Source organism: Cavia porcellus, unplaced genomic scaffold (genome assembly GCF_034190915.1).
Source record: "Cavia porcellus strain 051 isolate PalLab524CR breed Dunkin Hartley unplaced genomic scaffold, mCavPor4.1 scaffold_10, whole genome shotgun sequence".
Lineage (NCBI taxonomy): Eukaryota > Metazoa > Chordata > Mammalia > Rodentia > Caviidae > Cavia > Cavia porcellus.
This window is the reverse complement of record NW_026947493.1, coordinates 28,393,063-28,414,067: the sequence shown is the minus strand read 5'-3', so window position 1 is coordinate 28,414,067 and position 21,005 is coordinate 28,393,063. Positions and strand designations below refer to the sequence as shown.

At 36.6% G+C, this 21,005-nt stretch overlaps 1 protein-coding gene and 1 non-coding gene across 6 annotated transcripts in view; both read left to right on the top strand.

The window, feature by feature from the left end:
* The window catches only part of Ptprg (protein tyrosine phosphatase receptor type G), a 671,458-nt gene that overhangs the window by 637,113 nt on the left and 13,340 nt on the right, over positions 1-21,005 (top strand). For all 5 annotated transcript variants that reach the window (XM_003480132.4, XM_063257832.1, XM_013143912.3 and 2 more), the window contains 8 exons: positions 526-698; positions 1,956-2,091; positions 2,578-2,724; positions 5,135-5,228; positions 6,067-6,143; positions 6,743-6,871; positions 9,321-9,467; positions 10,090-10,232. In XM_003480132.4, coding sequence (XP_003480180.2) covers positions 526-698; positions 1,956-2,091; positions 2,578-2,724; positions 5,135-5,228; positions 6,067-6,143; positions 6,743-6,871; positions 9,321-9,467; positions 10,090-10,232 — 1,046 coding nt within the window. The remainder of the gene's footprint in view (positions 1-525; positions 699-1,955; positions 2,092-2,577; positions 2,725-5,134; positions 5,229-6,066; positions 6,144-6,742; positions 6,872-9,320; positions 9,468-10,089; positions 10,233-21,005) is intronic.
* On the top strand, positions 6,525-6,631 carry LOC111754705 (U6 spliceosomal RNA). Its single transcript, XR_002789374.1, has one exon. It is a non-coding gene; the product is annotated as a U6 spliceosomal RNA (small nuclear RNA).

The following is a 21,005-nucleotide window of genomic DNA, read 5'->3' as shown; positions in this document are numbered from 1 at the left end:
AGTTATTTAAAGGAAAACTACTCTGAAAGAAATTACTTATGAAACAGACAGATAAATGAGACATTGGTTCTGGAGACAGAGTCTCATTCAACATTTAGAATCTTCTTGGAGAGTACAGAGCAGCAGCTACCTACTCTTCCTTCCTGATCTCAAGGTGACCAGCCTGAACACTGGAGAAGGGGAATCTTAGCCCATAGGCAAATAAAAACAGAGCACAAAGTGAGTCAGAAAGCAAGGAAATGGAGACACTGTATGTAAACCACAAAGTGTTCTTGGTGGTCCTAAGTCCAAGATACCAGTATTAACATGTTCATCTTTGGTAAAATATTATTCTTACCTTCTAAGAGAATGATGTTCATATCCAGCTAGCCATGAATGTTACCCACAAATGACATGAGTGTTGGTCACAAAGAGGAAATAAGCTAGCTTGGTCATGAGATAGGTCTTATCTCCTATGCTTTATATTATTTTTGAGCAGAATGTTCACTCTTGGATTAAAGATGTCTTTTTACACCTTTCTTTTAGGGCCAAAAGGGAAATCCCAAGGGCCGTCAGAATGAAAGAATAGTGATCCAGTACCACTACACACAGTGGCCTGACATGGGAGTTCCTGAGTACGCCCTGCCGGTCCTGACCTTTGTAAGGAGATCCTCAGCTGCCAGGACACCAGACATGGGTCCTGTGTTAGTACACTGCAGGTAGGGTTGGCATGCTCTTTAATCTGCTAGAAATTGGACCTTCTGAACTTGGATCCTAGAAATCCTGTTCCTGCTTTGCTTGATTTGCCTGGAAAGTCCTCGTCTGAAAACTGGAATAAATAAACCTGTGACAGTCTTCAAACTCATTTTTTAAATAAAATCCCTGTGTTTTGTACAGTAATTATAGCTGGCTCTAATAATTAAAAATAAGAAATTATAAGAGTTTTCAACACCAGAGATTCAGAGTTTTGTGCATGGTGTTTCTGAAATTTTCTCAAATAATTTATAGTACATATGAATGATTTTTTAAAAATTTCTAGGTTATGTATATTATATAAAATACCACTTTAAAAAGCACTGTGCAAGTCTATTTCCCCTCAACTAAAACAACAAATGGTTGTTTAAAAGTGCTTCTATTATTCTGTAGTTGATGTTACAATGCTGCATAGCAATTTCTAAGCATTTCTTTTGGGTTGTTCTTGTAATATGCTTTCACCAAACAAGCAGAAGAACATATCTTCTGCTTAGAATCCCATAAGAATTCTACTTTTTCACTAATACACTTAATAAGCACTAGGTAGAGACTGGTCTACCACATAGCCTAGGTATTACGCAAGATGGGGAACTTTCTGGTGCGTTGCCAAAACAAACTTCTTACTCAGTATTACAGAGTTCAGATCTAGCTGAGAATCTTTAACAATTAAGGAATATGGAATAAGAAGTTAGATTTTCTTGTATCATTATAATACCAAGATTACAAAAGTAAAGTAACACCTTAAATAGGAATTTTCTGATACTGAGAACATCAGTTTCTTAGCTGCATGCAACAGTAGCAGACTAAGCAAATAGCACAGCAAATAGGTTTATTAAAAAGATAATGACTACTCACAGAATCCCTGGGACACTTGAAAAACCAACCACGAGGCTGAACGGTGAGGAGGCCTGGTGCTGGTATGGGGACAGCTACTGCCACAGACACCTCAGAGGCCTAAATCACTGACTGCACGCCGAGCAGGCTGAGAAATCAAGGAGACATCATCCATCTTTCAGCTCCTACAGTGTAAAGGCACTCTGTGCTCCTTGTCGAACTCATGAAGTGGAAATTACCTAATGAAGCTTACCTATGTGAATATCCTGTCATTTATCCTAGGTTATCTAGACATTACAGTTATTTCTAAGTTCTTTATGCATTTAGATTGTCACTTTTCCAGTCCTTGGTTTAAGAGTACTAGCGGAGTACACCTTTATTTCTTACAGTGCTGGTGTGGGCAGGACAGGCACTTACATTGTAATAGACAGCATGCTACAACAGATAAAAGATAAAAGCACAGTTAATGTCCTGGGATTCCTGAAGCATATCAGGACACAGCGCAACTACCTCGTCCAGACAGAGGTAAGAACTGATCCTCATGAGATGCCAACACACACTTATGTGAAAGGTGAGTGATATTAGGAAATTGATTTATTTCTTAAGGTTTAAAGGAATGGACAAGTGTGGAGTAAAAGATATACCAACCATGATGATCTCTTTTCATAGTTCCTCATTTCTCTTTGAACCTTAGTATTTGGATTGCTCAATAACTACAGAGCATTTCTGTATCAGACACAGTTGCATTAGATGTTATGAGCTGGATATGTTTTCAAACCTCAGAAACACACAAGAGGATTGCTCTTACTAGAACAGTGTAGAATACTGAGGAAACTTAGCATAGTCACTACCATAAAACAAGTTAGGATAGATAGCCAATTAAGTGTTGAGGCAAATCTCCTAGCTGCTAGTGTAGAAATTCACTGGGAGTTCCCAGCTGGTAGACTTCATGGACTGTGGGTTATCCCTTAACAACTCTCCCTGTTGATTCTCATTTAATATACCTTTTAGGAGCAGTATATTTTCATCCATGATGCCTTGTTGGAGGCCATTCTTGGAAATGAAACTGAAGTATCTTCAAATCAGCTGCATAGCTATGTTAACAGCATCCTTATACCTGGAGTAGGAGGAAAGACACGACTGGAAAAACAATTCAAGGTAGTGCTTTGAGTAATTCCTTCAGTATAAAGCAAGATAGTAGAAAAATGCCTAAGAGTTTGGGATCTTAACAGCATTAATGTCAGCTTGATACGAACTTCTGTTTATTTTCCTTCTCATTATATTTAAGGAGTACAAAGTCACTCCCTCTCACCAGTATTACTATCAACATTCAGATATACCATGCTATTTTTCCTCCTGAGCAGTTTTTATCACTTGACTTGAACATTAACATCATCCTGTATCTACAGTGATACAAGACTTAAGAGTCAGTGCTGATCAAACAAAAAATTATCTTTTTTGAACCACTAGATGATACCTTTGTTAATAAGAAGGATTATTTGTAGACAGGTAGTTCGCAAAATACCTGTTTGAAAACTTATTCCAAAACATGGGTTGAAAACCCCCAAAGAGCTACTAAATCTAACAGTACTACAGGAGAGTTAACTTTTCCTAAAATAGTGCCTCTTTTTTCTTTGATAGGGGGCAGGAAGAAGTTCAAGGCAGTTAAGGTTCATATAGATTAACTGATGTGAGATTGAAAGAGTGTATAAAAACTGTCAAAGCAAGTAAGACCAGAAAAGCTCAAAGAATTTATTGTAACTTTCAAATGGTGTCTTTCCAATCACTAAGTACTTTCTTTAATTTTTTTTTTATTTAAAGAGAAAGGAAAAAAAACAGAAAAAAGGGTAGAAACAATACAGAATTTCAGAAAAATAAACAGTAAGAAATCACCAGTCGATAAGTTACATACCGTCATCTTAGAAATAGTTCGAGTTTTTATCTAAATAGTTTTTCATTAACTTTTCAGGTTTTTTTTACATACTGTTGTATATGTAGGTAATGTCCCATTTTGTGTCAAGATTGAAAAGATAAAAAAAAGTACGATTTTACTTTTCATGATAAAGCTTCCCAGACTCTGAAACCTTTCATTTGAATCTCAACTAAAGAGATGAGATTGCTAAGCAAATTACATCAAGGGATATAAAATGAAAAACATTTGTACTGAGTTTAATCCTAACAATAATTTTAAATGCCTAGTTCTCCTCTTAACATCCCAACTACTATAAAATCACTGGTGATAATAATTAATGAATAATTAATAATGAAGATTTAAAATGTATCATTTTAAGTTTAAAAATGAATTCTCAGAAAACATTAAGTAGCAGCATGTCTTAAGTTCTGTCTCTTTTTTATTTCTGCAGCACAGATTCAACTGAAATTTTTGGGCTCTGTGAAAGTTTCATCATGAAAATTAAAACAGCACAGACTCATTTATTTTCCATCTTGAAAAACTGTACACTTATAAAATAATGTGCAAAAAAATTAAATGCTCCAAACTCTAAAACTTTGAGTGTCAACCATCATGCAACAGATTATTCCACACCATAAAACGTATATTATGTATGTGTATAAGCTTATCTTTAGGCTATTTATATATAAAACATAAATTTTCTATCTTGACTTGATTTCTGTCCCACAGACAGCATATATATACAAATACTCCAGTCTCCCACAGAATCTGACACTCTGCTGGTGCCAGGAATTTGAGATAAAAAATGCTCAACTGTTTGTTTTTCTTTATACATACAGAACTTTAAAAATAGAAAGATTCATAGAATAGATCTGTCTCTTCTGTTGGTAACCAGGTAATGACTTTTTCAAACACTAAACATTTCACAATTCAAATAAAATAATCAGACACTCAAAAAAGAAAACTACTTCTAGGGCCATGACAACAGTAACAAAATTCACTATTCTTACAAAATTGAATTAAAATAGACTGTCCCCACCCATCACCACAAAAAATAGTATTGCAAATGGTTCAACCATCGTCCATATATATAGAAAAATAACTACACTTTTGGGCTGATCATTTGTAATGGTGTTACAATAGTGCCAGCGAATCTTTTAGAGCTTTCAGTGGTAACAGAAAGCCCACTGCAGCATGGATGCTATACAGTTTGCCTCTGCTGCTTTATAACAATCTCAGTTAAAGGGAAAAGTACTAAGAACCCATTAAGTTGTACTTTATCTTCTAGAACCATCATTAATTCTTCAAAGGCTTAAACAGTCTTTTCTAGAATAGGCACTCTAGCATCTTATGTACCATTCAGGAATGACAGACAGAATTCACAAAAGCAATAACAACCTACAACACAGAAATCTACATCATCCAATCAATACTGCACACACACCCAGTATCATTATTCCAGGAGCCTAGTATCTGAAAGAAGTTACACAAAGACACAACCACTCAAATACCACTTGTAAGGCAAGAAAACATTCTTTGTTACCAACAAAAAATGTGTTTGGTAATAATCTGATTATTGGTATTGGTCCAAATTGTGAAAACAGGTGCTATCAATTATGACCTTGAATGAAGACGGAAATGTCACTTTTCTTTCAGCTCATTACACAGTGTAATGCAAAATACGTGGAATGCTTCAGTGCTCAGAAAGAATGTAACAAAGAAAAGAACAGAAACTCTTCAGTTGTGCCATGTAAGAGCTTAAAATCAGTTTGACTAGGTTCCATGTGTTCATGTTGTAAACTGTATTTTATAACCAGCAGCTACTAAGCAAAGGGAGAATACTATGTTTACTGTAGCTGGGAGTTTGAAACAAGTAGATGTGGCAGCTCTGAGTGCTGTGAAGTCACTCCATCTACATGAAATGAAATCTAGTTTTGATTCATTTCAACATATAAGAATGTGCTTATTTTTACTGTATTTCAACTTAAAAATAATATCAAAGTTATCATCACAGTGGCATTAGCATGCCTTTAACATTTACCTGAATTACTCTGTGTATCTCATACTGCATCACTGAATTATTCTGGCTATGAAAGCTATGCACTAATGATTGGTGGTGACCCTTATACAAGTAACTCACAACAAAACAGAGGACACCGTGTATGTAGTGCAGACACAGGCATGGTAAGCTGTGAAGAGATTTATCGCTACTGAGGAGGCCACTGTTTTCTAACAACTTTGTGGGGAGAAAGGGATAAAGGGTTGGAAAAAAGCAAAAGACAACATAATTGGTGTTCAGTGTAAGAATAGCAAACCTCATATACTGGTAGTATAGTACAGTACTCTCAGTGATGTTATGAAAACCTCTCCCTCATTAACATTTCATTTTTATATTACCAATATCCTGGATGTGTACAGCAAAACGTCATGTTCCCTGATAACATCTTAGCTTGTTTAAGCATACTATATAGGTGAGACTTAGAACACAGAATTAGGGTGGTATGGTCTTCAATAAGTAAATCTTGGAAAGGGTTGTTGGTTCCTGTGTATACTAAGGTGAATGTACTAATGTTTTTTCCATATGATAGCTGAGCGAGCTCGAGTGGGTCTTGCACCTTTGCCTGGAATGAAAGGAACAGATTACATTAATGCTTCTTATATCATGGTAAGAGTTAATTATTAATCAGAAATAAAGCATAATAAACCAAGAGATGTTAAAGAGTAGAGACCAGCTATGTGACTGATTTAAGTTCTGAATTAATTTCTCAGTATATTAAATATCAAAAATACAGAAATTTCTGTATTTTGAAATTTTTAACAGAAGACTGCCAAACAGTAACAGTATAAAAATATCTAAATGTCTAAATTCCTTCTTAAGAAATTTATTGTTAATTTCACCCATCTAGTCTTTGAATAAATGCTGAAATTACTATTAAGAAAAACAGCAGGGGTGACTTGAAGTAAACTGCATATAATGAGAAAACTGTACATTGTTAGCAGAAATATATCTGAAAATTGATGAATGCCTTTGTAAAATAACTGTTTTATGCTCGCTTCAGCAGCACATATACTAAAATTGGAACGATACAGAGAAGATTAGCATGGCCCCTGTGCAAGGATGACACACAAATTCATGAAGCGTTCCATATTTTTAAAAGACCAAAAAAAAAAAAAATGCTGTTTTGTTTCATAAACTTACCTTACTACCACAAAGTTAGAATAAAATACTCATAAATTGCTGGGTTTTTCTCTTCCTAACTAAAGGGATATTATAGGAGCAATGAATTTATTATAACCCAGCATCCTCTGCCACATACTACGAAAGATTTCTGGCGAATGATTTGGGATCACAATGCACAGATCATTGTCATGCTGCCTGACAACCAGAGCTTGGTGAGTAAAGCACATCTGCTATATATTAATGAGTGCTTGACACTAGGAACATAAATGAACATAAATGTACTGGGCACCATGCCACAGAACTAAATGGCCTGTGAAGGAATATACACTTGAAGACTATAGAAATTCACTTCATAGAATTGTAATACCAACCTTTCCAGTTCTATTACCCTTCAGCTGTAGTTTATTGTGGAATGTGGTAGGTGGTTTTGAAAAACCTTTTCTATAGACTGATTTGCTATCTACTCTATGTTATTTTGAACAAACATAACTCAATTTTCACAGGTACTACTACTATCTCATTTAGTAGCTGAGAAAACTGAGGAAACTGTCTTGCCCAAGAACATGCAGAAACTACTGGAGCCACAATGTCTGTCTCCAGAGTCCACACTATTCAATCATTTTACTATAAATGTCCCACACTCCACAACATACCAACGTCTTTCAGAAAAATACTTCATTAGAAGTACTAATAATGTTTCATTATATTTTTTCCTATTCCATAGGCAAGTCAGACACAGTGCAGGCTAGTGATAGGAAAGACTATTTGGGTATAACCTATGAATCACCAAGACTGACTACACAACTATCTGTCTCCTGCCCTAGTCCTTCTCTATTGAGGTCTCTGAAATATGTAGCAACCTGTGGGAAAATTTATGAAATAAGCTTGAGTAAATTGCACGCATCCTTAAATCTCAGAATTATCTGGGTCTTGAAAATAAGCTACATGGACATGTGAGCTCATAAGATAAAAACAATGAGAATCTGCCTTCATGGGTATGAGAGTAAGTATTTTAATCAAGAAGGAAGAGCATGTGATTGAACCCCTAGTCTGAATGACATGCATTTGACTATGTGCCCCATCAGTACCAACTTCTTCACTTTGTCACATTCTGCTCCACCTTCAGAATACCAAGCCTACTTAAAACTGAAAATTTAAAAGAAATAATACAACTCAGTAATAGAAAAATGAATATCCCTAATAAGAAATGAGCAAGAGACCTTAATGGATGTATCTGCAAATAAGATATAAAAATGACCAGCAAATATATAAAAAAGATGCTCAATATAATTAATCATCTGGGATATACACATCAAAAATCACTATGATTTACCACTTTATATTAGGTTGAGAGTAAATGAGAAATAAATGACAAGGGTGGTAAAGGTGTGGGAAAAAAGGAACTCTCAAAATGTAAATGGGACTGTAGACTCCACAGTCATTATGGAAAAAAGAGTACAGTGGTCTCTAATGAAATTAAAACCAGGACCACCAGGACTTGGGATACAGCTCATTGGCAGAGTGCTTGCCTAGCATACACAAGGCCCTGGGTTCAACTCACACTAATGAAAAAAGTAAATAGATAAAATTATATATATAGCCAAGTAAAATGAAGTCACCACCATGTAAAGCTATCTGACTGTCTGAATGTCCATGCTGACTGTAGCATTATTCACAATAACTAAAATATAGAAACAACCTGTCTGCCTGTAGACAGACAGGCAAAGACGCTATACTAAATAAATACAAGAGTATATTTTCCAGATCTAAGGAAAAATAGACTCTTGTATTTGCCAGAGTAGATGGACCACGGAGAACATTAGGGTAAGTGAAACAAGTCAGTCACTAGACACTTACTACATGATCTCACCAATAAAAAAAAAACAGTAATAGGTTTAAATGTGTAGGGAGAACAAAATGGTAGATACAGGATAGGGAAGGAAATGGGAAGATGTAAGTGAAAGGATACAAAGTAACAGATAGAATGAAAACCCTAGATAACTAATGTACAACATAAAGAACATAGATAATAAAATTATGCAATGTTTGGAATTTATGCTAGATAAGATTATTACTTGCTCTTCCACCAAAAACTATGTAGCACAGTACATTTGCTAATTTGTTTGATTATAAGGCACATTCTACTATCTACCTGCATGTATATCATATAACATGATTTCCTATAACTTCTATGCAAGTGTGTTTTTAAAACATCCTTCTCAGACTAATGTATTATAAATATTCAGGAAGATAATGTTTATGAAGGTCCTCTGCAAAGAGATATTCCACTATAGAATTGGGAATATACTCCACAGGAACAGCATAGTCATGTTTTGATTGCTTAAGCAACTATGAAATAAAATTACTTGACCTAGATCTCATCTCCTTTTTAAGTATGCTAATTGTATCTGGAACACTGAGCAGCTTTCAGTACACATCTTTACAGAGCCAGTGCTGGACTTGTGAGAATGACAGATGAAAGCTGCTAGAAAAGAAACATTATGTAGAAAACATAGTTCTACATAAACCACTGAGCTTAGCATAAATAGCTTGGGATATAAAACTATAAACTGTTTAAAAGATGGCTTAACAGATATGGAAAATGGCAGAATAAAAAACCATTTTGCAAGAAAATTAAAAAAACTTTTTTAATTGTCAAAGGCAGAAGATGAGTTTGTCTACTGGCCAAGTCGAGAAGAACCCATGAACTGTGAGGCTTTCACTGTCACCCTCATCAGCAAAGACAGACTGTGCCTCTCTAATGAAGAACAAATCATCATCCATGACTTTATCCTTGAGGCAACACAGGTGAGCTCAATCTCACTTGCTCTGTAATAGCCATACAGGCGCTTGGAATCATCTCTTAGGTAACAGTGGATTAACCTACTACCCTCAAGGAATTTAGGCAATTGAGTAAGATTTCATTTTAAATATACATTTCCCTTTACTCTTCCTTCCATATTTGCTTTTTCCAGCTGACAAGATGCAAGGTAACAGTTTCTCTGATTCCACATGCATATGAATAGGTCTGTTGACCTAATTACAAAAAGAATATATTACACCTCGATATTTTCTTTATCATTTGAAATGTAAACTTTGCAATATGTTGCAGAGATGATTAAGGATTTTTAATAAACAATATTTTAATGTCCTTTAACTGCTTTCTGTGAAAAAGGATAAAGGAGGACTCTCTCATATTAATAATTTAAAAGACAAAGTAATTTATATGGTTGCAGGAGTATGACCTACTCATTTTTCTCATGATGGGAAGACCGCCCTTGTATTATTCTTCTCACCAGTGGTTTGGTTAATTAACCTCTCACTGTTCAGAGCTGTCTGCAATATATACTTTCTAAATTGCAAGTTCCATCCATCTGACTTAGAATACGACATGAAAGAAGCACCGTGACTGATGTTGTGTTGGTTATAGGATGACTACGTCCTAGAAGTCCGGCACTTTCAGTGTCCCAAATGGCCTAACCCAGATGCTCCCATAAGCAGTACCTTTGAACTGATCAATGTCATCAAGGAAGAGGCCTTAACACGGGATGGCCCCACCATTGTTCATGATGAGTATGTATCTTTTCTTAATTTTAAAATTCAGACACTGCTTTTGTTGAATTGCTCTAAAAGTGGAAATACAGAATTTTAAAACATGCCTTTTGTCAGCTTGTGACAAATACCTGTTATTTCTAATATACAGATGTGCAAAATGTGGTGTTTAGGTGGGGAGCTGTTGAGAAGAGTCTCCATCCTCCTGCCTCAGTCTCCCGAGTGCTAGGATTAGAGTTGTGCTCCACCACACCTAACCTGTGTACATTTTAATAGGTCACACTCTACCAAGGCTCCTGGTTCCCCTACTGTATGTAGGCTTGGAGGGGAAAATACCGTCTCAGCCTACAAAAGGAGCTATGCATATATTTTATGGTTTTATGTATCAATAATGAATAATTAATGTAATAGATTTGAAAGGCTATTTACATTAACTGCTTTTTATTTTTAAATTCTTATACTGATTTCAGCAAACACTGGGTAGGGAAGGAACCTTTCAGACATACAGTTTAGTTGACAAGTAGGAATGACGTTACCATTATTAATAAGAAAGTTTACATCTTACAATAGAGTTTTAACTTTACAGTACTTTGTTTTGGTATTGAAAGGTAATGAATATGAATCTCACCTAGAACAAATTACTTGTGCCTGGTCTCAGAGCTTCTAAGTGTCATAATGGTATTCAAACCAAGCCTGCCTCTTGGGCTGGGGATGTAACTCTGTGGTACAGCATTGCCTAGCATGTACAAGGGTCTGGATTCAATCCTCAGAAATCAAAACAAAACAAAACAACAACAAAAAAACCACTTTCCACATTAAAAAAAAAAAGGTCATTAGTATACCTTGCACTGTATAGAAAAGAGAATCAAACTCTGTGGCTGGGATCAACTTGTGAGCACCTATAAAAATCCTGGATCATTTAGAATCACACAGACCTTTAGCCAATACAGTATCCTTTATGCACACTTATTTCTATTTTCCAGTTAGCTCCCTGGCTCAGCAAATTCTCAATGTACCTATTATGTTCATTAAATTGCCAGCTATTCTATTAGCGTAAGATATCAATAAATTAGGAATTAAAGCTTCTGAATTGTGTTCCATGAACTGATGCTGTACTATGAAGTATACATAAACATTTAGACCAAGTTAAACACTACATAGTACCTTTCTAGTTGTATTAATCAGTTTTGCCACCATGAAATTCTGGCTGCTTCCAAAGAGCTTTGTGGTGTTTCCTAGGAAATAGTGAATATTTCAAATTATTGGCCAATTGCTAGAATTTAAATTTAAGATTAGGAAAGTATTAGAGTGGAAGCTTTCATTACTTGCATGCTAAGATTTAATCCTTTGAAAAGAAGTCACCATCAACACTGTTTAAGTTAGGCAGTTGCTATCAGTCAATGAAAATTCGCAGTACAGTAAAAGCATAAAGTTAGGGCTACATCTAAGTTTTCTCCTTAAACTAGCCCAGTCTTTAAAATGCCATCTGGATTTTACAAGCTTAATTCAGGATAAATCCTAAATAGCTTAGACAAAATACCTTGACACCCAGAGTTAAAGGAGGCTCTTTGGGCTCACAGTTTGCAGAAGTTTCAGACCATAATTGGCTGCTTGCAACACAAGGTGGCACATGGCAGAGGATCAACAGTTTATGACTGGTGGGAGGCAGCAAAACCAACAAGGAATCTTAGAGCGTCTTTGTACCCCTTTTATCTGATCCAGACTATTTAGGGGTGGATAGCAATCATACCCTTAATCCTGCTGACCTTGATCCTAGCATTGTACCATGAAACATTCCAGGGCCATACACTTTAGATCCAGCCACTTCCAAAAAGCCACTCCTGTGACCACATGAGGCTTTGGAGGGACATCTAAACACAAGCTAGAGCATAATTAGTCCACTATTCTTAATCTTAGTGTCTGCCTAAGTCTCTAGACATGAGCAAAATGACGACAAACTTTCTCCCAGGCTGTAACACATTGTCTGCACTCTAGTAGCTAATGCAGCCCTCAGCAGAAACCTCCTGAGCAACTTTACTGGCAGCGTTTCTATCAGAATTCTGGTCTTCAGAGCTCTGCCAGAATCTCCCATTAAGTAAACCACAGGCATTCCAGCTCTGGAATCTTCAAGTCTTGCCTAACTCTTCCCATTCCCACAAGTTAGTTCCAGAAGCTCTTGAGCCACATGACCAGACAGCAACAACTCTGTTTCTGTGACACCAAAGTCTGTCTTAGTTACATTTCTCTCATTGCTGAGGCAAAATATCTGACTATCAAAATTAAAAGGGGGAAAGGTTTATTTAGTTCACAGTTTGTAGAGGTTTCAGTCCATAATCAGCTGGCTCCAAGGAAGGGAGACACTGAAAAGAATCACAGGTCAAGCCCACTCTAAACAATTTACAGTGTCTTAGCAATACCTTTTCTCAAAACAATAAAAAAGGCAGGACATATGTCTTAGTGCTAAGGTCCTGGGTTGAATGCCCAGTTACATACACACACACACACACACACACACACACCCCAAAACTAAAATCAGACATGTAGCTGATCTTGTGTTTCATGCTAACAGGGACAAAAACAGTAATAATCAGTCAAACAGTAGACAGAACAGTTTGATTCCTCATCTATGTTCAGCTTTTGTATATTTCTTTCATTTTATGTCACACGCTGAATATATCATCCCTGGAATTCATTAAACATATGTGACTGTTCAGCCTACATATGCAAGAAACAAATTCATACTAAACCAGTGCATCTGATATTATCATCACCCTCAGAAAAACTAGAAAGTGTGCTTGTACATTCTTCTACTTTTAACCTTTTCTTGGTTTTAATTTCTAATGCAGTAAATATTGATGTACATAGCCCAAGTAAGTGAAAGCTGAGTCATTATTAAATCTGTTGTGAGATCAAAGAGTCTGAAGACTCCTGATATACTGTGTAAGAAATGCAGATGGCTACAAAGACACCCACAAATCATAACTAATTCAGTTATTTCCCTTTAATCCTCAACATCACCCAACTACAAGGTATTTTTGTGATTCTCACTTCATAGATGAGAAAACAGGCACAGTGAAGAAACTTGCCCCAAATGTGTGCAGATTTCATATCAGAGCCAGGACCAGACACATAATTTATGGAGTCTAGAGCAAAATGAAAATGCTAGACCCTCTGCTAAATAAAGAAAGGAACTTCTTAAATGGCAATTCAAGAGCATCACGGTAGCTACAGAAAGCCTTCTGAGCAAACAGGTACAGTAAGGCACAGGGCCCTGTGCCATTACAGGAAGCCGACCTGGGTCACAGTCCAAGCCACATTGCTGATCCCTCTAGCTAACAGTGCCTCCCACTGGGTTTCATAGTAAGCATTCTTGTATTCATCTCCTTCATGTCTTTACACTGTGCTTCCATTTTTTCTCACTTTATTTTCTCATTCATTTCCCAAGCCTCTTAGAGGCTTTTCTTTGTTATGCTCTTGCCCAGAACTGGTACAGACAGAAGCTTTATTTCTGTTTTCTTTCCTGCCGTAACTGATCGCTAATGGAAGCTTCAAATTCTTCAGACACAGGATCACAATTGGACTCCCTTCTTTGTTATCATTTTTAAAGCCAAGTTCTAACTGCAACACTACAGTAACTGTTAGCGACAACATGAGAGTGAAGAAATGATTAAGTGGCCATAAGATGCTATGCACACTAGACACGTAAACTTGGTATACTTTTAAAAGAGTACTTTAAAATATTATTGAAGCAAAGGAAAGTGGAAATGCTGTTTGGTGTTTGTTTGTTTGCTCTTACAGCACTAATCAACCACTATTTTTAACAAAGCCTTTAGGAGAATTAACAAATAAACAATTAAAATCATTGGATGCAAAGACTACTCTTCTTTTATCTAATTTATGAAATGCGTGGATCACCACTACCAACTCTCTATAGTTTTAAGTGCAAATCTGTGAAACTCAACAAGTATTCTAAAGTGTTTGTGCTTTGATTTTAGTTGTGGTCATCTTAAGGCCACGTTGTAGGTGCTTTCGCTTAATTCAAATTCAGCTGTGCATCACTTACAAATGGGGACACTGTCTCAGAAAGATATTATTAGACAATTATCATTGTGTAAACATCGCAAAGTGTACATAAAAGGACTGAATGGCACAGCCTACTACACTCCTGGGATGTGTGTCCTACTGACTGTCATGCATGCTGTTCATCACTGACTGAAGGGTGTGTCTATCTTTAGTGATGAATGTCTAAATGTAAGAAAGGCAAGCCACAGAAAGGCTACAGTAATCTCCCTTGAAAGCACACTCGCTAAGAAACATACACATTTCCTGCATTTCAGTCTCACTTGTTATTAGTAGGCTTTTTTTTAAGCTAAGAAATAAAAAAGGGCTATTATGAGTTTAACTACTTCACCAAATCAGTTAAATAAAAAATTCTCTTCATAAACCCAATCAGTACAAATGAATTCTTTTTAAATACTATGCTAAAATGAAGTCAACTAATTACATATCAAAATCTAAGGAAAGGCAGCATGGAAAACAAAAACTGAAAGAATAAATACTAAATCAAGGGCACAGGAGGGGCTGGGCGGATCTGGGGCGCCTACATCAGCCTCCCCTTGTGTCTGGAGGACTGTGGATATCTCAGCAAGCAGGGAGGGATCGCAGGTTCCTGAGGCACCGCGGCCAGTGGTGAGTGCTCAGCGAATTCTGCCCAAATTCCAGACTGTTTGGGACCCTCCAGGGTTTCGGGTGCAGTGAAGTGGAGAAGTGGGTTTGAGGCCTTTACATCCGCCTCCCCATCCCGTCTGCACTTGGAAAACTGCTGAGCTTCCAACGAGTGGGCAGGCCCACACTATCCCTGGAGCCCAGCCTGTTTGGGACTGCCGCGCCTAGCCATCGGTGTGCAGAGGAGGGGCTGGACGGATCTGGGCGCCTGCATTGGCCTCCCTGTGTGTCTGGAGGACTGTGGATGTCTTGGCGGGCGGAGGAGCATCGCGGGTTCAGGAGGCACTGCAGCCTGTGGTGAGTGCTCAGCGCACTCTGCCCAGAGCCCAGACTGTTTGGTTCCCTCCAGGCTTCCAGGTGCAGTGAAGTGGAGAGGTGGGTTTGAGGCATCTACATCTGCCTCCACATCCCGGCTGCGATTGGAGAGCTGTGGAGCTTCCAAAGGGCAAGTGGGTGCACAGTGTCCCTGAGGCACAGCTTGTCTGGAACTGCAGAGTTCTGAGCAGGCAGAGGAGGGCCATTGGTTCTGCAGGCCAAGGGGCTTGGGGTAGCGTGGTGCCAGAGTCTCAGTAGCTGCAAACATAGAAGGGGATTTCCAACAGATCCTGAGGAAGCTTTCAAATAACACTTGAAACACAGAAATATAGGAAAATGAAAAACTGAAAGACAAATTACAACCTCAAACCTCCAGCCCATCTCAAGAAACCCTAGGAGCAATGTATATAGAAGAAAATATATGCCATTCACCTCAAATATCGGACACAATAGCTACTGAAATTAACAAGCAACTCCAGGAAGCTTTAAAGAAATTCAAACTCGAAATAATCTCCCAGGTAAAAGATGAAATGATAAAAGAAATGAAAGAGATTCTGAATATATCTAAAGAAAACACAGATAAAATAATTGGAGGAACTAAACAAAAAGATAGAATCCCTAGACGAGCAATATAAGAAACAAACAGAATACATAATGCAGATGCACAGAGATATACAGGAAATAAAAAACTCCACTGAAAGTTGTAAAAACCGCCTTAATGAAAGTGAAGATAGAATTTCAGACCTTGAAGACAGGATTGCAGTTAGTGAACAGGAAAGGGAAGATCTTTTAAAAATAACAAGGAGTCAGGAAACAACAATTCAACAACTGCAAGACGATGCAAAGAAAAATAACATAAGAATGATAGGGATTAATGAAAAAGAAGGACACAACATAAAGGATGTCAAGAGGATATTTAGAGAAGTAATAGCTGAAAATTTCCAAAGCATGAGATCAGAAACCGACATCAGGATCAGTGAAGCATATAGAACTCCCAATAGTCATAACCAAAATAAAACTACACCTAGACATATAATAATCACCATCCCAGAAATCCAACACAAGAATAGATTATTAAAAGCTGTCAGAGAGAAAAGACAGATCACTTATAAAGGAAAACCTATCAGAATCACAGCAGACTTCTCAGCACAAACAATAAAGTCAAGAAGAGCATGGAGTGAAATGAAGTATTCCAGATCCTAAAGCAAAGTGATTTCCAACCTAGACTGATGTATCCTGCAAAACTATCATTCAAAATTGATGGGGAAATACAATACTTCCATGACAAAGAACAGCTGAAGAACTTCATGAACACCAAACCAACCCTGCAAAAAATATTGAAAGACAGTTTAGATACACAAAGGAAAAAACCACTAAGCAAAGCAGATAATTAAACAGAACAGAAAGATAAAGATGCAACAGCAGAGAGATAACATGTCAACAATAAACCAGCATTTAACAGTAAAAACCATTAATGAAAATGGTTTCAATGCACCAATGAAAAGAAACAGATTAGCAGAATGGATCAAGAAACAAAATCCAACCATATGCTGTTTACAGGAAACCCATCTAACCCAGAAGGATACTCACAGACTGAAAGTCAAAGGATGGAAAACAATACTTCATGCAGCAGGAATCAAAAAAAAGGCAGGAGTAGCCATTCTGTTTCCAGACAATGTGAACTTTAAACCAACAATGACCATAAAGGACAAAGAAGGTCACTACATACTCGTAAGGGGAAAACTCCAAGAGGAAGAGATAACTATCTTAAATATATACGCACCAAACTCCAGAGCACCCAATTATATAAAACAACTATTAACAGAAATGAAAACTAAAATTATCAGTAACACAATTGTAACAGACCTTAATACGCCATTGACACCAAGGGACAGATCAACCAGACAGAAAATGAGCAAAGAAATAACAGAACTGAATCACACCTGCGAACAAATGGGTTTGATAGACATATACAGAATGTTCCACCCAACAACATCAGAATACACATTCTTCTCAGCACTCCATGGATCATTCTCTAAAATAGACCATATATTAGCTCACAGAACATATTTAAACAAATGCAAAAGAGTTGAAATCATCCCTTGCATGTTATCGGATCATACCGCTCTGAAATTAGAAATTAATGATAAAAGATACTGCAAAAATCCCGCAAACACATGGAAACTGAATAACACACTCTTGAGTAATCAGTGGATCACAGAAGAAATTAAAGAAGAAATTAAACAATACCTAAAAGAAAATGAAAATGCAGATACAACTTACCGGAATCTGTGGGATGCAATGAAAGCCGTCCTGAGAGGAAAATTTATTGCACTGAGTTCCCACATCAGGAAAACAGAACGAATACAAATAAATAACTTAATGCTACACCTCAAACAGCTAGAAAAAGAAGAGCAAGTCAAGCCCAAAGCCAAAAGAGAGGAAATTATAAAACTCAGAGCAGAAATCAATGCAATAGAGACTAAGAAAATAATCCAAAGAATCAACGAATCAAAGAGTTGATTCTTTGAAAGAATAAATAAAATCGATAAGCCCCTAGCCAACCTTATTAATAAAAGGGAAGAAAACGCTCAAATTCATGCAATAAGAAATGAAAAAGGTGAAATCACTACAGACCCAATAGAAATACACAAGATCATCAACACCTATTTCGAAAACCTCTGCTCTCAAAAGTTTGATAACAGAAGAAATAGACAGATTCTTAGAAACATATGAAGTACCAAAGCTAGATCAGGAGGATGTAAAACTATTGAATAACCCAATTTCTGTTAATGAAATTGAAAATGTAATTAAGTCCTTACCTACAAAGAAGAGCCCAGGCCCAAATGGATTCACTGCAGAATTCTAAAAGAAATACAAAGAAGACCTAATGCCGACACTCCTCAAACTATTCAATGAAATTGAAAGGGAAGCAATCCTTCCTAAGTCATTCCTGGAAGCAAATATTATTCTAGTACCAAAACCTGAGAAAGACCCAACTAAAAAAGAGAACTATAGACCAATCTCCCTAATGAACACAGATGCAAAAATCCTCAATAAAATATTGGCAAATAGGATGCAGCAAATCATCAAGAAGATTATACACCATGACCAAGTGGGATTCATCCCAGGAATGCAAGGATGGTTCAACATACGTAAATCAATAAATGTAATCCACCATATCAATGAAGCCAAAAGTAAGAATCACATGATCATTTCTATAGATGCGAAAAAAGCCTTCGATAAGGTCCAACATTTATTCATGATAAGAACTTTACAGAAAATTGGAATAGATGGTCTTTACCTCAATATAATAAAGGCCATTTATGACAAACCAACAGCCAGCGTTATACTAAATGGCCAAAAATTGAAAGCCTTTACTTTAAAATCAGGCACACGACAAGGATGTCCTTTATCCCCACTCCCATTTAATACAGTACTGGAAGTACTAGCCAGAGCAATTAGGCAAGAGAGAGAAATAAAAGGGGTAAAGATAGGAAAAGAAGAAGTTAAATTATCATTATTTGCAGATGACATGATACTCTACATAGAAGACCCTCTAAACTCCATTGAAAGACTCTTAGATACAATAAATGAATTCAGTAATGTGGCTGGATACAAAATCAATACTCAGAAATCAATAGCATTCCTATACACGAACAACAAAATCACAGAGAGGGAAATAAGAGAAACTACACTCTTCACATTAGCAAGGAAAAAAATGAAATATAGGAATTACTCTTACAAAAGAAGTGAAAGATTTATACAGTGAAAACTATAATACACTGAAAAAAGAAATTGAAGATGATCTCAGAAAATGGAAAGACATCCCTTGCTCATGGATAGGAAGAACAAACATTGTGAAAATGGCCATTCTCCCAAAACTGTTATACAGATTCAATGCAATCTCAATAAAAATACCATCAACATACCTTATAGATCTAGAGAAATCACTCCTAAATTTCATCTGGAACCAGAAGAGACCTAGAATAGCAAAGGCAATTCTAAGCAGCAAAGACAAAGCAGGAGGCATCACAATCCCTGACTTGAAGTTATACTACAAAGCAACAGTAGTAAAAACAACATGGTATTGGAATCAAAACAGAGCCGAAGATCAATGGAATAGATTGGAAGATACAACCACAACTACAAACACTCAACCACCTTATCTTTGATAAAGGAGCCAAGCAGGTTCACTGGAAGAACGACAATCTCTTTAATAAATGGTGCTGGAAAAACTGGCTCTCCATTTGAAGAAAACTAAAAGCTAGACCCATGTCTATCACCATGTACTAAATTAAAATCTAAATGGGTCAAAGATCTGAATATTAAAACAGAAACACTAAATCTATTGGAAGACAAATTGGGTAGAAACCTTGAAGACATAGGAGTAGGTAGAGAATTCATGAACAGGACTCAAACCGCACAGGAAATACTTCCCAGAATCAATAGCTAGGACCACTTCTTATTAAAAAGTTTCTGCATGTCAAAACAAATCTCCAGCATGGTTAAAAAGAAAACCCACAAACTGGGAAAAGATTTTAGTGAACTCTCTCTCAGACAAGGGACTCTTGTCTAAAACATATAAAGAATTAAAAAACCTCAGACCCCCAAAACTCAAAGATCCAATCCAAAAATGGGCATCTGAGATGAATACGCACTTCTCAGATGAAGAAATGCAAATGGCAAATAAATACATGAAAAAATGTTCATCATCATTAGTCATTACAGAAATGCAAATTAAAACCACACTGAGATATCATCTCACTTCTGAAAGAATGGCCAGGATCAAGAAAACCAACAACAACAAATGCTGGAGAGGCTGTGGGGAAAAAGGAACTCTCCTGCACTGTTGGAGGGAGTGTAGACTGGTACAGCCTTTGTAGAGGTCATTCTGGAGATTTCTCAAAAAGCTGGGATTGGAAGTCCCATTTATTCCAGCTATTCCACTTCTAGGAATATTCCCAGAAGAACTGAAAGCATCATACCACAGTGATATATGTGCACCTATGTTTATTGCAGCACAATTTGTAATCGCCAGATCTTGGAAACAACCCAAGTGTCCATCAACTGAGGAATGTATAAAAAAGTTGTGGTATTTCTATACAATGGAGTATTATTCAGCTATAAAGAAGGATCACATTGAAATATTTATCAATAAATGGGCGCAGCTTGAGACCATACTCGTAAGTGAAATAAATCAATCTTGCACGTGTGAATACCGAATAGTTTCCCTAATGTAAGTAATGATTCAAATATATAAAAATATGTGGTAGTCATGATTCCCCATTATGTGGCCTTGAAGCCTTATAAAGTTTTCACTTATTAGTTGGAAAGGCTTTATTCTGGGCTTATTGATATGGAAATACTTGAAGCTATAGTATATGAAGTTTTATTCAAACATTTCAAGGAAAAAGACAGACACTATGGTATCTACTATTAAGTTGGGTTATTTGGTGGTGAAGCACTAGGTTGCTGAAACAGTCATGCTTTGACCTGTATTGTTATATTGTTATGTCCTGTTTTATCTCAATCTCTCCCTTATTCTTTAAAAATATTATTTAGTTATTTCTTATGTATGTTTTAATTAAGGGGAAAAATTTTAAAAATTAGCAGGATGTATAATAGTAACCTTTTTTGATTTCCTATTAACTTGTTTTGAATGATTAGACTCTGTTCCATTCTGTATGATAGTATCAAGTTTGAGGGTATAGGCAACTACTTTGAAGGCAATAAGATTCACTAAGATGCCCA